General features: G+C 51.1%; 1 protein-coding gene across 3 annotated transcripts in view; it reads right to left on the bottom strand.

The window, feature by feature from the left end:
- The window catches only part of LOC122921953 (thioredoxin domain-containing protein 16-like), a 56,023-nt gene extending 41,978 nt beyond the window's left edge, over nt 1-14,045 (bottom strand). For all 3 annotated transcript variants that reach the window (XM_044272298.1, XM_044272297.1, XM_044272296.1), the window contains exons 1-5: nt 14,001-14,045; nt 12,159-12,198; nt 5,087-5,278; nt 3,145-3,227; nt 2,447-2,508 (exon numbers count right to left, since the gene is read on the bottom strand). In XM_044272298.1, the coding sequence (XP_044128233.1) occupies nt 2,447-2,508; nt 3,145-3,227; nt 5,087-5,240 (299 nt within the window). In that variant the 5' untranslated portion in view covers nt 5,241-5,278; nt 12,159-12,198; nt 14,001-14,045. The remainder of the gene's footprint in view (nt 1-2,446; nt 2,509-3,144; nt 3,228-5,086; nt 5,279-12,158; nt 12,199-14,000) is intronic.
- Nucleotides 14,046-14,404: the final 359 nt, after the last annotated feature.

Raw genomic sequence — 14,404 nt, forward strand, 5'->3', positions numbered from 1 at the left:
GGTGAGTTGATTTCAGCGGTCTGTCATTTATAAGTTAAAAGTAAGGCTACTTTCACACTTGCGTTTGGTGCGGATCCGTCATGGATCTGCACAAACGCATCCGTTCAGATAATACAACCGTCTGCATCCGTTCAGATAATACAACCGTCTGCATCCGTTCAGAACAAATCCGTTTGTATTATCTTTAACACAGCCAAGACGGATCCGTCTTGAACACCATTGAAAGTCAATGGAGGACGGATCCGTTTTCTATTGTGTCAGATTGTGTCATAGAAAACGGATCCATCCCCATTGACTTACATTGTGCGCCAGGACGGATCTGTTTGGCTCAGTTTCGTCAAACGGAGACCAAAACGGTGCAAGCAGCATTTTGGTGTCGGCCTCCAGAGCGGAATGGAGACTGAACGGAGGCAAACTGATGCATTCTGAGCGGATCCTTTTCCATTCAGAAAGCATTAGGGCAAAACTGATCCGCTTTGGACCGCTCGTGGGAGCCCTGAACGGATCTCACAAACAGAAAGCCAAAACGCCAGTGTGGAAGTAGCCTAAGTGGTTGCTGAGAACCAACATCACAATCATTGCAGACTGGGCCTGGAGAAGAGTCCTGGTAATTCATGAAGTCCTGCTCTCCCGCCCACCTGCTGATGACTGAACGCCCCCCGTGCAGTACAACCTCATTGGCTGCGACACTTCAAACGACAAGGGAACTACCCGCAGGTGCAGAATAAGAGCCGCCACGCACTGTCCTACCGCACACTTGCTTCACTTGGCAGCTGAGCACATAGGACGGGACACCGGAGGCAGAGACTTGTTTCTGCTGCACAGACGCCCAATGCTTGTTCTGGAGTCTGCACAGATGAGAACACGCAATGCCAGGCAATGCCGCCTTATTGAGTGATGTCATATGTAGGGTCCGCAGCTGCCAAAACACACCACAGACCCCAGTTATAGGAGCAGCAGCCAGGACCAAAAGTGCAGAAGAAACAGAATATGGGTGGAAGTCACTGAAGACAACAGGAGCAGTGACTGCAATCCGATGAGTAACCTAAAGACATTGCAAAGTGGACAAATTTTCACCTTTTTAAAGTCTCTGCTTGCTGTCGGTGAATGAATGAGTGAATAAAAACCTATAATTTCTCCCAGCTGAAGGTTTTCCACAATATACCCAATGTATCTGACACCTGTGAGATAAACAGTCTGGAGTCCAGGAAGTAAACTTACTCTAACTGAACCCTCACTTATGTCCTTTACCCTGAGGGGGCGCTATAGAGAACTCCAGACCCTTTGTTCTAAAAATGAGTAATGATCCAATTTTGGCTGACTTATTCATTTGAAGGGCATCCGTCAGCAGATTTGTACCCATGACACTGGCTTATCTGTTACATGTGCGCTTGGCAGCGGAAGGCATCTGTGTTGGTCCCATGTTCTATGTGCCGCATTGCTGAGAAAAATGATGTTTTAATATATGCAAATGAGCCTCTAGGAGCAACGGGGGTGTTACCATTACACCTAGAGGCTCTGCTCTCTCTGCAACTGCAGGGTCAGACAGTGAAAACATCTTCACACCTAGATCTGTCAATCACAGTGCAGAGGACGCGGCAGTTGCAGAGAGAGCTGAGCCTCTAGGTGTAATGACAACCACCCCGTTGCTCCTAGAGGCTCATTTGCATATAATAAAAAATAAAAAAAAATTCTCAGCAATGTGGACACATATGAACATGGGAAAAACACAGATCCCTTCAGCTGCTAAGCGCACATGTAACAGGTCAGCCATTGTCATAGGGACAAATCTGCGGACATATGCCCTTTAACCACCTAACTGTTTTGCCCGAGTCCAGCTCGGGCAGTGGGAAAAGTAGCTAACTGGAGGGGGGAGGGCTGCTTTAGATCATGCTATCTTCTAGACACATGCAACTGGTCTTGTTTGAAATCTGACATTCCAGGCTTTCATACAAAACCAAAATGACAGCTAAAGTCCAAGCAACTAAGGAGAAATCACTGTTAGAAATCAAGTTGGGAATGCATTCACAGCATCCCGATTTCTATCAGTGATATCTTCCCCTGTACTGAACATAGTGATGTAATTCTGGTATTGTCTGAAAGCCATGGAATGTCAGCTTTCAAACAAGACCAGATGCATGTTTCTAGTTTCTACCATTCAGGAGACAGCAGCATCTAAAGCAGCCCTCCCCCTCCAGTAAGCTACTTTTTCCACTGCCCGAAAGGGACTGGTTAGGTGGTTAAAGAGTAAAAATCAGAAAGCATTCCTGGCTAACAGAGGGGGGGTCCCGAGTGCCGAGCCCCTTTGCTGGTGTCCAGGTGCTCTATGAACGGGCATTGGCCATAGTTTTTCCCACACATCTCAATAGACTTAAACCCACTTGTCTCGATGCCATGAGATATGACCTGATACAATTACATGACCCGTCCCCCATGCTTTTCATACCTGAATAAATAGGCCTTGTCCTCTGCACAAAATCGTAGCGCCGCCTCCTCGACACAGCGAACCTAAGGAGAAACGACAAAGCGTATGACTATAGGACTCCCTCTGTAGTATGACCCCTAATCTCCCCATTCCAGTCTTTAGAGGGACAATAACCCTGAAGTCTGTCTTCTCTCCCTGTTATCAGCCATTTCCAGCAGAGGAAATGTAACGGACTACTTACCCCTGTGATTACTACTCTATCTCTTAAAGGGGTATTCCCATCACAGACAATGGGGGCATATCCCTAGGATATGCCCCCATTGTCTGATAGGTGTGGATCCCACCTCTGGGACCTGCACCTACGCCGACAATGGAGACCAGCGCTTGCGCGGCCGTCGCTCCCATTCATTTCTATGGGGCCAACAGAAATTAATGGAGGGCGGCTGCGCAAGCGCTGTGTGCTCCCATTCACTTGTATGTGGAGAGTGTTTGGCGGTGGCCGGACCCTGGGAAATCCGGGGTCCTCCAGCCACCACTCTCCCCGCTCCGTTCTCGGCGTAGGTGCAGGTCTCGGACCTAGCGATATGCCCCCATTGTCTGTGATGGGAATATTCCTTTAACTGACCGATGCTAAGAAGCTCCTGCAAGGTTAGAGCATGCTAGGAGTTGTAGTTGTGCACTGGAAAGAGTCTAATTTACCTCATTATATATTTCTTTACCTTAGCTACGGAAATCCCGTAGTCCTGCAGAACGCTGGATGACTTCTGTAATTCTTCCAGGAATATGACATTACCGGGACGATCTGCAATAAAAGAAATACACGGTTTCTGGAAAAGCTGAGTGACAACCAACATGGCCGCCATTACAGCTCTTAAAGAGTTTGCAACTCTGCTTTTCTATAGCACTCCAGCTGCTGTGAAACTACAATTCCCAGCATGCACACTTGCTCAGCTGTTCTCTGAACCCCCTTACAAAGGAATGAGGCATACTGGGAGTTGTAGTTTCACAGCAGTGGCAGTGCCATTGTATAGTATTACAGTCATACCTCCTGTATTGCTGCCTAAATAGGTAAAATACACCATTCAGAAGTCTGGGAAAGCTGGGGATAATATTGTGTGTAACCCAACTTTCCCAGAAACAGATGTATGTAGAAAATGGCTGCACAGATATTTTACAAGTGAAAAAAAATAAGACGCTTGCGTCCGAGAGGTTTTTCATCTGCCATAATCTGTGCAGGCCAAGAAAAACAACTTCTGCTGCACATTTCTGGGGCCGTCAAGAAGTCAGCAAGTGCTGTAACTTTATAAAGAGAAAGCGGGCGCCAGAGCAGGCGGGCAGCAGAGAACCGAGTGCTATGCAGATGAAGCCCAAAGCAGCAGAGCACAGACAGGAGGGGTCGGGGCAGTTGTTGTTCCTGGCAGCTCAAGGCCATCATCGATACAAAAGCAATATCTGCTTTAGGCCTCATGCGCACGACCGTCTGTATTCTGCGGATCCATTGACTTAAAGGCTATTTACATCTTTGGGGGCATTTTTTTTAATTTATTACTACATTGTACTTATTTAGAGCTAGAAATAATTTTTTCAATTGGTGTTTATTAAAAATATGGAGCCCTTTATTCTGTACAGAGCTGAGATGCAGTAGTAGCAGCCTGTGGATGTTCTGTCTTTTCCGTCATCTGAGGAGCTGATGGGCTCCTTCTCTCTGCTCTCTGACCTTATCAACACTCATTAGAGCTCAGTTCCGATCTTACTGATAATAATGTAGCTTAAATAAGTGTGGATGACCTCTCAGTAGTTTAGAGCAGTGTTTCCCAACCAGTGCGCCTCCAGCTGTTGCAAAACTACAACTCCCAGCATGCCTTGATAGCCTTTGGCTGTGCGGGCATGCTGGGAGTTGTAGTTTTGCCACCGCTGGAGGCACACTGTTTGGGAAACACTGGTTTAGAGATAAGGTTTATTAGATGACAGGCACAAAGTGAAAGTACCAGTCACACAGCTCAGTTTATTTTAATAAAGACCAATTGAAAATATGATTTTTAACCAAAAAAGGGTAAAATGCAATCATAAACAAAAGTTGCCTCCGAAGGTGCACATATCTTTTAGGTTAAGTATAGGACATGTTCTATCCTTAGTAGAATGGACATAAGGATCCGGAAAGCACATGGATCATCCGTATGTCTTTTCCGCAAAAAGATAGAACATGTCTGCAAAATGCGGACCACGGACCCATTGAAGTCAATGGGTCCGGAAGGAAATAAAGAGGCGGCCGGCACACAGGTCAGCGGTTTGTAGACGGTCGTGTGAATTAGGCTGTAGGCAAACGTCTGCCCTGGATATTAACTAAGCTGAATTGCATGGCTTTATGTAAAAATAAAACTAATTATTGTAAAATGAAAAGTTCTGCAAACGTGCTTGCTGTCAGTGAATAGAGATTTTTTTTTTATTACATCGAAAGGCTGATAAACCCCTGTACAAACCTAATACTTTTCACAGCTGAGGGTTTGCTACAGTTGTATTTAGTCTAGGTAATCCTCTGTGAGCTCAATAATCTAAGCTCCAGGCTGACACGTTACCTATGCTAATCCACTGTAGCAAATCATCAGCACAGCAGAGGTTTGTGCTTAGCTGATAAAGAATTACTACACAGCAATCACTTACCTGAGCCGCTAAAATACAGCAGTGAACTCTTCCCGGGCGCCAGGCTGTCGGAATAGTCATCAGTGGTAAGTTCAGGCAGCACATGTTCAGCGCTGATCATAAAAAAGCTATTTACATAGAGAAGCAGCAGGAAAAAGCGGGAGAACGCCGTCATCTTCTGATCTGTGCGGGGTTCAGTAACACGAAAGACAGCTGAAACCGAGAGACACAGGATGAAATGTCAGAAGACAGCGGTAACGGAGCAGTATGGCACTAACATATAGCATGGCGCTTATCAAAGGAAAATTACTGACACTAGTGAGCTGTGAGTACTGATCCTGAGTTACATCCTGTATTATACTCCAGAGCTGCACTCACTATTCTGCTGGTGGAGTCACTGTGTACATACATTACTTATCCTGTACTGATCCTGAATTACACCCTGTATTATACTCCAGAGCTGCACTCACTATTCTGCTGGTGCAGTCACTGTGTACATACATTACTTATCCTGTACTGATCCTGAGTTACATCCTGTATTATACTCCAGAGCTGCACTCACGATTCTGCTGGTGCAGTCACTGTGTACTGATCCTGCCATACTATATGCTTATATTGAGGGGATAATCCCTTTAAGTAGACAGTCATCACCGGTTATATAAGACATGACTGCACAGAATTATAGAAATCCACTCATACTATCATGTAGAATCGCCTGCTGCAGACCCGGTGCTTGCGCCTCACGTGCAGGAGCGGCGTTGTGCGACGTGAATTTCTCAGTAATACATTTCTGTGTTATGATCTATGACAAAGATAAGATATGTGCCGCTCGGAGCCTCACTGTGCAAGAGAACCCGCAGTGCCCTGCACTACCACTAGGTGGAGGAGAGAGCAACTTTTATTACAGCTTGCCAGCAAGCTGTGGCTTTCTGTCTGATATGAAACTACTACTCCCAGCATGGGAGGCTGTGGCATGGGAGGAGTGATTTCACAAAAACTGGACATTGATATGTTGGAGACCCCCGACTGACAATATAAAAACCATAACATGATCCTGAGGGGCTTACAGTCACCCTCTATTGATATGACTGGCCGCACTATACTGAGAGCACCCGGCCCCCTCCCCCTTAGGGCCCATTGAGACGGCCGTAGTGCTTTGCGGATCCGCCAAACACGGATACCGGCCATATGCGTTCCAAAATTTGCGGACCGCACATGGCCGCAACCATAATAGAAAATGCCTATTCTTGTCCGGAATATCTAAGAATAGGACATGTTCTATCTTTTCTGCGGAGCCGCGGTACGGAATAACGGATGCGGACAGCACGCGGTGAGCTGTCCGCATCTTTTTAGGGCCCATAGAAATGAATGGATCCACAGACCTTCCGCAAAATTGCGGAACGGGTGCGGATCTGTTCATACGGATGAGTACCGGACCCTCCCATGTATGATTGGCCCCTTCCCCCTATAATGAGTACCGGACCCTCCACGCTCCCGGGACCCTCCCATGTATGATTGGCCCCTTCCCCCTATAATGAGTACCGGACCCTCCTCGCTCCCGGGACCCTCCCATGTATGATTGGCCCCTTTCCTCTATGAGTACCGGACCCTCCTCGCTCGCAGCATCCTCCGGTGTATGTGTGCCCCCCCCCCCCCCTATAATTAGTACTGGACCCTACTCGCTCGCAGCATCCTCCTGTATATGTGTGCCCCCCTATAATTAGTACCGGACCCTCCTCGCTCGCAGCATCCTCCGGTGAATTAACACATGTGGAAATATATACATAACAAAAAAGTGTGAAACAACTGAAAATATGTCATATTCTAGGTTCTTCAAAGTAGCCACCATTTGCTTTGATTACTGCTTTGCACACTCTTGGCATTCTCTTGATGAGCTTCAAGAGGTAGTCACCTGAAATGGTCTTCACTTCACAGGTGTGCCCTGTCAGGTTTAATAAGTGGGATTTCTTGCCTTATAAATGGGGTTGGGACCATCAGTTGCGTTGTGGAGAAGTCAGGTGGATACACAGCTGATAGTCCTACTGAATAGACTGTTAGAATTTGTATTATGGCAAGAAAAAAGCAGCTAAATAAAGAAAAACGAGTGGCCATCATTACTTTAAGAAATTGAGGTCAGTCAGTCCGAAAAATTGGGAAAACTTTGAAAGTGTCCCCAAGTGCAGTCACAAAAACCATCAACCGCTACAAAGAAACTGGCTCACATGCGGACCGCCCCAGGAAAGGAAGACCAAGAGTCACCTCTGCTGCGGAGGAGAAGTTCATCCGAGTCACCAGCCTCAGAAATCGCAGGTTAACAGCAGCTGAGATTAGAGACCAGGTCAATGCCACCCAGAGTTCTAGCAGCAGACACATCTCTAGAACAACTGTTAAGAGGAGACTGTGTGAATCAGGTCTTCATGGTAGAATATCTGCTAGGAAACCACTGCTAAGGACAGGCAACAAGCAGAAGAGACTTGTTTGGGCTAAAGAACACAAGGAATGGACATTAGACCAGTGGAGATCTGTGCTTTGGTCTGATGAGTCCAAATTTGAGATCTTTGGTTCCAACCACCGTGTCTTTGTGCGACGCAGAAAAGGTGAACGGATGGACTCTACATGCCTGGTTCCCACCGTGAAGCATGGAGGAGGAGGTGTGATGGTGTGGGGGGGCTTTGCTGGTGACACTGTTGGGGATTTATTCAAAATTGAAGGCATACTGAACCAGCATGGCTACCACAGCATCTTGCAGCGGCATGCTATTCCATCCAGTTTGCGTTTAGTTGGACCATCATTTATTTTTCAACAGGACAATGACCCCAAACACACCTCCAGGCTGTGTAAGGGCTATTTGACCATGAAGGAGAGTGATGGGGTGCTGCTGCGCCAGATGACCTGGCCTCCACAGTCACCGGACCTGAACCCAATCGGGATGGTTTGGGGTGAGCTGGACCGCAGAGTGAAGGCAAAAGGGCCAACAAGTGCTAAGCATCTCTGGGAACTCCTTCAAGACTGTTGGAAGACCATTTCAGGTGACTACCTCTTAAAGCTCATCAAGAGAATGCCAAGAGTGTGCAAAGCAGTAATCAAAGCAAAAGGTGGCTACTTTGGAGAACCTAGAATATGACATATTTTCAGTTGTTTCACACTTTTTGTTATGTATATAATTCCACATGTGATAATTCATAGTTTTGATGCCTTCAGTGTGAATCAACAATTTTCATAGTCATGAAAATAAAGAAAACTCTTTGAATGAGAAGGTGTGTCCAAACTTTTGGTCTGTACTGTATGTGTGCCCCCCCCCCCCCCCCCCCCACAATTAGTACCGGACCCTCCTCACTCCCAGCATCCTACTGTATATGTGTGGCCCCCCCTATAATTAGTACCGGACCCTCCTCACTCCCAGCATCCTCCGGTATATGTGTGCCCCCCCCCCACAATTAGTACCGGACCCTCCTCACTCCCAGCATCCTACTGTATATGTGTGGCCCCCCCTATAATTAGTACCGGACCCTCCTCACTTCCAGCATCCTCCGGTGTATGTGTGCCCCCCCTATAATTAGTACCAGACCCTCCTCACTCCCAGCATTCTCCTGTGTATGTGTGCCCCCCCCCTTATAATTAGTACCAGACCCTCCTCACTCCCAGCATCCTCCTGTATATGTGTGGCCCCCCCTATAATTAGTACCGGACCCTCCTCACTCCCAGCATCCTCCGGTGTATGTGTGCCCCCCCTATAATTAGTACCAGACCCTCCTCACTCCCAGCATTCTCCTGTGTATGTGTGCCCCCCCCCCCTATAATTAGTACCAGACCCTCCTCACTCCCAGCATCCTCCTGTATATGTGTGGCCCCCCCCTATAATTAGTACCGGACCCTCCTCACTCCCAGCATCCTCCTGTATATGTGTGCCCCCCCTTATAATTAGTACCGGACCCTCCTCACTCCCAGCATCCTCCTGTATATGTGTGCCCCCCCTTATAATTAGTACCGGACCCTCCTCACTCCCAGCATCCTCCTGTATATGTGTGCACCCCCCCCCCCCCCTATAATTAGTACCAGCCCCTCCTCACTCCCAGCATCCTCCTGTATATGTGTGCCCCCCCTTATAATTAGTACCGGACCCTCCTCACTCCCAGCATCCTCCTGTATATGTGTGCCCCCCCTTATAATTAGTACCGGACCCTCCTCACTCCCAGCATCCTCCTGTATATGTGTGCCCCCCCCCCCCCTAAAATTAGTACCAGACCCTCCTCACTCCCAGCATCCTCCTGTATATGTGTGCCCCCCCCCCCTATAATTAGTACCAGACCCTCCTCACTCCCAGCATCCTCCTGTATATGTGTGCCCCCCCCCACCTATAATTAGTACCAGACCCTCCTCGCTCGCAGCATCCTCCTGTGTATGTGTGCCCCCCCTATAATTAGTACCGGACCCTCCTCACTCCCAGCATCCTCCTGTATATGTGTGCCCCCCCTATAATTAGTACCGGACCCTCCTCACTCCCAGCATCCTCCTGTATATGTGTGCCCCCTCCCCACTATAATTAGTAGCGGACCATCCTCACTCCCAGCATCCTCCTGTATATGTGTGCCCCCCCCACTATAATTGGTAGCGGACCCTCCTCACTCCCAGCATCCTCTTGTGTATGTGTGCCCCCCCTTATAATTAGTACTGGACCCTCCTCACTCCCAGCATCCTCCTGTGTATGTGTGCTGCCCCCCCCCCCACTATAATTGGTAGCGGACCCTCCTCACTCCCAGCATCCTCCTGTGTATGTGTGCCCCCCCTATAATTACTACTGGACCCTCCCCCCTCCCAGCATCCTCCTGTGCACGTGTGGCCCTCTCCACCGGACCCTCCTCACTCCCAGCATCCTCCTGTGTATGTGGGGCCCCTCCTCGCTCCCAGCATCCTCCTGCCCCCCCCCCCCCCACCTATAATTAGTACCAGACCCTCCTCGCTCGCAGCATCCTCCTGTGTATGTGTGCCCTCCCCTAAAATTAGTACCGGACCCTCCTCACTCCCAGCATCCTCCTGTATATGTGTGCCCCCCCCCCCCCCTTATAATTAGTACTGGACCCTCCTCACTCCCAGCATCCTCCTGTGTATGTGTGCCCCCCCCCCCCCCACTATAATTGGTAGCGGACCCTCCTCACTCCCAGCATCCTCCTGTGTATGTGTGCCCCCCCTATAATTACTACTGGACCCTCCCCCCTCCCAGCATCCTCCTGTGCACGTGTGGCCCTCTCCACCGGACCCTCCTCACTCCCAGCATCCTCCTGTGTATGTGGGGCCCCTCCTCGCTCCCAGCATCCTCCTGCCCCCCCCCCCCACCTATAATTAGTACCAGACCCTCCTCGCTCGCAGCATCCTCCTGTGTATGTGTGCCCTCCCCTATAATTAGTACCGGACCCTCCTCACTCCCAGCATCCTCCTGTATATGTGTGCCCCCCCCCCACTATAATTAGTAGCGGACCATCCTCACTCCCAGCATCCTCCTGTATATGTGTGCCCCCCCCCCCCACTATAATTGGTAGCGGACCCTCCTCACTCCCAGCATCCTCTGTGTATGTAGGGCCCCTCCTCGCTCCCAGCCAACTCCTGTGTATGTAGGGCCCCTCCTCGCTCCCAGCCAACTCCTGTATATGTGTGCCCCCCCCCCCACCTATAATTAGTACCAGACCCTCCTCGCTCGCAGCATCCTCCTGTGTATGTGTGCCCTCCCCTATAATTAGTACCGGACCCTCCTCACTCCCAGCATCCTCCTGTATATGTGTGCCCCTCCCCCCCACTATAATTGGTAGCGGACCCTCCTCACTCCCAGCATCCTCTTGTGTATGTGTGCCCCCCCTTATAATTAGTACTGGACCCTCCTCACTCCCAGCATCCTCCTGTGTATGTGTGCCCCCCCTATAATTAGTACTGGACCCTCCTCGCTCCCAGCATCCTCTTGTATATGTGTGCCCCCCCTTATAATTAGTACTGGACCCTCCTCACTCCCAGCATCCTCCTGTGCACGTGTGGCCCTCTCCACCGGACCCTCCTCACTCCCAGCATCCTCCTGTGTATGTGGGGCCCCTCCTCGCTCCCAGCATCCTCCTGTGTATGTAGGGCCCCTCCTCGCTCCCAGCCAACTCCTGTGTATGTGTGGCCCTCTCCACCGGACCCTCCTCACTCCCAGCATCCTCCTGTGTATGTGGGGCCCCTCCTTGCTCCCAGTATCCTCCTGTGTATGTGTGGCCCTCTCCACCGGACCCTCCTCACTCCCAGCATCCTCCTGTGTATGTGGGGCCCCTCCTTGCTCCCAGTATCCTCCTGTGTATGTGTGGCCCTCTCCACCGGACCCTCCTCACTCCCAGCATCCTCCTGTGTATGTGGGGCCCCTCCTAGCTCCCAGCATCCTCCTGTGTATGTGTGCCCCCCCCCCCCTATAATTAGTACCGGACCCTCCTCACTCCCATCATCCTCCTGTGCACGTGTGGCCCTCTCCACCGGACCCTCCTCACTCCCAGCATCCTCCTGTGTATGTGGGGCCCCTCCTCGCTCCCAGCATCCTCCTGTGTATGTGGGGCCCCTCCTCGCTCCCAGCCAACTCCTGTGTATGTGTGGCCCTCTCCACCGGACCCTCCTCACTCCCAGCATCCTCCTGTGTATGTGGGGCCCCTCCTTGCTCCCAGTATCCTCCTGTGTATGTGTGGCCCTCTCCACCGGACCCTCCTCACTCCCAGCATCCTCCTGTGTATGTGGGGCCCCTCCTCGCTCCCAGCATCCTCCTGTGTATGTGTGGCCCTCTCCACCGGACTCTCCTCACTCCCAGCATCCTCCTGTGTATGTGGGGCCCCTCCTCGCTCCCAGCATCCTCCTGTGTGTGTGTGGCCCCTTCCCCCTATACTGAGTGCCGGACCCTCCTCACTCCCGGGATCTTTACGGTCCCAGCAGTAGGACTCCAGCCAATCCCAGTTTTATGGTGATCCATACCAATCTATGAGCGGTAACCCCCTTTAAACATTAAACGCAGACACTTCCTTCTATAAGTCGGAGCAAGTGTTATCTGTGGTACTTTAACCTTCGTCACCGTCTCTAAAGTAAACACCTTCATCCACCTGCGTCGTCACCCGTCATCACGGATCAGCCTGGAACGAGGCAAGACACAAAATGTCAACATGTCATACATATAAACGATCAGAGCCGCTTAAAGGGGGACTCCGGAATTGCAGTTTATCATGGGGAAGCCTGCCAGACTCCGGTGAATGGTTTAATGGGCTCGGCCGATAACAGCAGGGTGGGAGACAACCTAGGATCACCCACTCTATAGTGCTTTCAAGATCACTGCATGCTGTCAGTGAATGAAATTACCCAGAGGCTGAAAATGTGTCCTGATCCTGCACGGCTTGTAAAAGCACAGATCTCTGTAAGGGCGTGTTCACATTGTGCGGATACACTGCAGATAGCCTGTCCGGATTTTGCAGGTAGAAATCCACAAGCAGAGGGAAAAAAATCTGTGTGTTTGTGCAGTGAGGAGGAGACTAAGTGGAGCAGCAGTCCCAAACCCCTCCCATATGCGCTTGTGCAGTGAAGAGGAGTCTGAGTGAAGCAGCAGTCCCAAACCCCTCCCACATGTGCTTGTGCAGTGAGGAGGAGTCTGAGTGGAGCTGCAGTCCCAGGCCCCTCCCACCATGCGCTTGTGCAGTGAGGAGGAGTCTCCGTACACCAGCAGTCCCAAACCCCTCCCACCATGCGCTTGTGCAGTGAGGAGGAGTCTGAGTGGAGCAGCAGTCCCAAACCCCTCCCACCATGCGCTTGTGCAGTGAGGAGGAGTCTAATTGGAGCAGCAGTCCCAAACCCCTCCCACCATGCGCTTGTGCAGTGAGGAGGAGTCTAAGTTGAGCAGCAGTCCCAAACCCCTCCCACCATGCGCTTGTGCAGTGAGGAGGAGTCTGAGTGGAGCAGCAGTCTCAAGCCCCTCCCACCATGCACTTGTGCAGTCAGGAGGAGTCTAAGTGGAGCAGCAGTCTCAAGACCCTCCCACCATGCGCTTGTGCAGTCAGGAGGAGTCTAAGTGGAGCAGCAGTCTCAAGACCCTCCCACCATGCGCTTGTGCAGTGAAGAGGAGTCTGAGTGGAGCAGCAGTCTCAAGACCCTCCCACCATGCGCTTGTGCAGTAAGGAGGAGTCTAAGTGGAGCAGCAGTCCCAAACCCCTTCCACGATGCGCTTGTGCAGTGAGGAGGAGTCTGAGTGGAGCAGCAGTCCCAAACCCCTCCCACCATGCGCTTGTGCAGTGAGGAGGAGTCTGAGTGGAGCAGCAGTCCCAAGCCACTCCCATCATACGCTTGTGCAGTGAGGAGTCTAAGTGGAGCAGCAGTCTCAAGCCCCTCCCACCATGCGCTTGTGCAGTCAGGAGGAGTCTAAGTGGAGCAACAGATCCCAAACCCCTCCCACCATGCGCTTGTGCAGTGAGGAGGAGTCTGAGTGGAGCAGCAGTCTCAAGCCCCTCCCACCATGCGCTTGAGCAGTGAGGAGGGGTCTGTGGAGCGGTGGTCCACAGAGACAGCCCCTTAGACACTGAATGGCGCCAACCACACAAGCTCGACCACCGCTCCATTCAAACACCCCAAGACCCCCGTCCTGGTGAGCGGTGGGGGCCCCAGGGATCAGACACTTGTCACCTCTGTGGTTTTATGGGGGAACCTCTGTAATGGGAACAGAAATGTTTCCATTCACTGACAGAAAACAGATATGTGGAAAGCAGTAAAGAATTTAAAGGCGTTTTCGGCCCACTTGTCCTATTCGGGGGTCTGTCTGCTGGGATCTCAAAAACAGGGGTGGTCCTGGTCCTACCCCAATTTTCTGCCCTGTATTCCCTCTCCAGTACAATGAATGGGAGATCTATAAGCCTGATGGGAGTTGTAGTTCCTCTCCGTCCCTGGCACTCACCCTCACGGACAGCCACTTCCCTTTCCTCCATCAGTCCCGTTCCCGCCTCTTCACCCCCCAGCAGCCAGGGTACCACTAACCACCAGACTGACAGCCCCTACAAGTCCCGCCCACCTGTCGCCATAGCGATCTCCCCCAGACCAACCACCATCCGGCTGTGGGCGTATTCTAACCCGCAGACAAAGGAGTGACAGACGTTCCAATCAACCAATCGCCTCCTTCTCTTCTCTTGGGCGGGGACACCACGGTCCAATCCGTCGCCAGAGCCGTTCACGCTCGGGGGAGGCCGGTCCGCGCTAAGATGATTGACAGACATCGCTTCCTATAAGAGAGCAGAAACGCTAGGGGGCGTGTCTACGAGTCGCCAATCGGCTGGCCGCAGAGTACCTCAAATGGTCGGGCTC

Source organism: Bufo gargarizans, chromosome 11, assembly GCF_014858855.1.
Source record: "Bufo gargarizans isolate SCDJY-AF-19 chromosome 11, ASM1485885v1, whole genome shotgun sequence".
Classification (NCBI taxonomy): domain Eukaryota; kingdom Metazoa; phylum Chordata; class Amphibia; order Anura; family Bufonidae; genus Bufo; species Bufo gargarizans.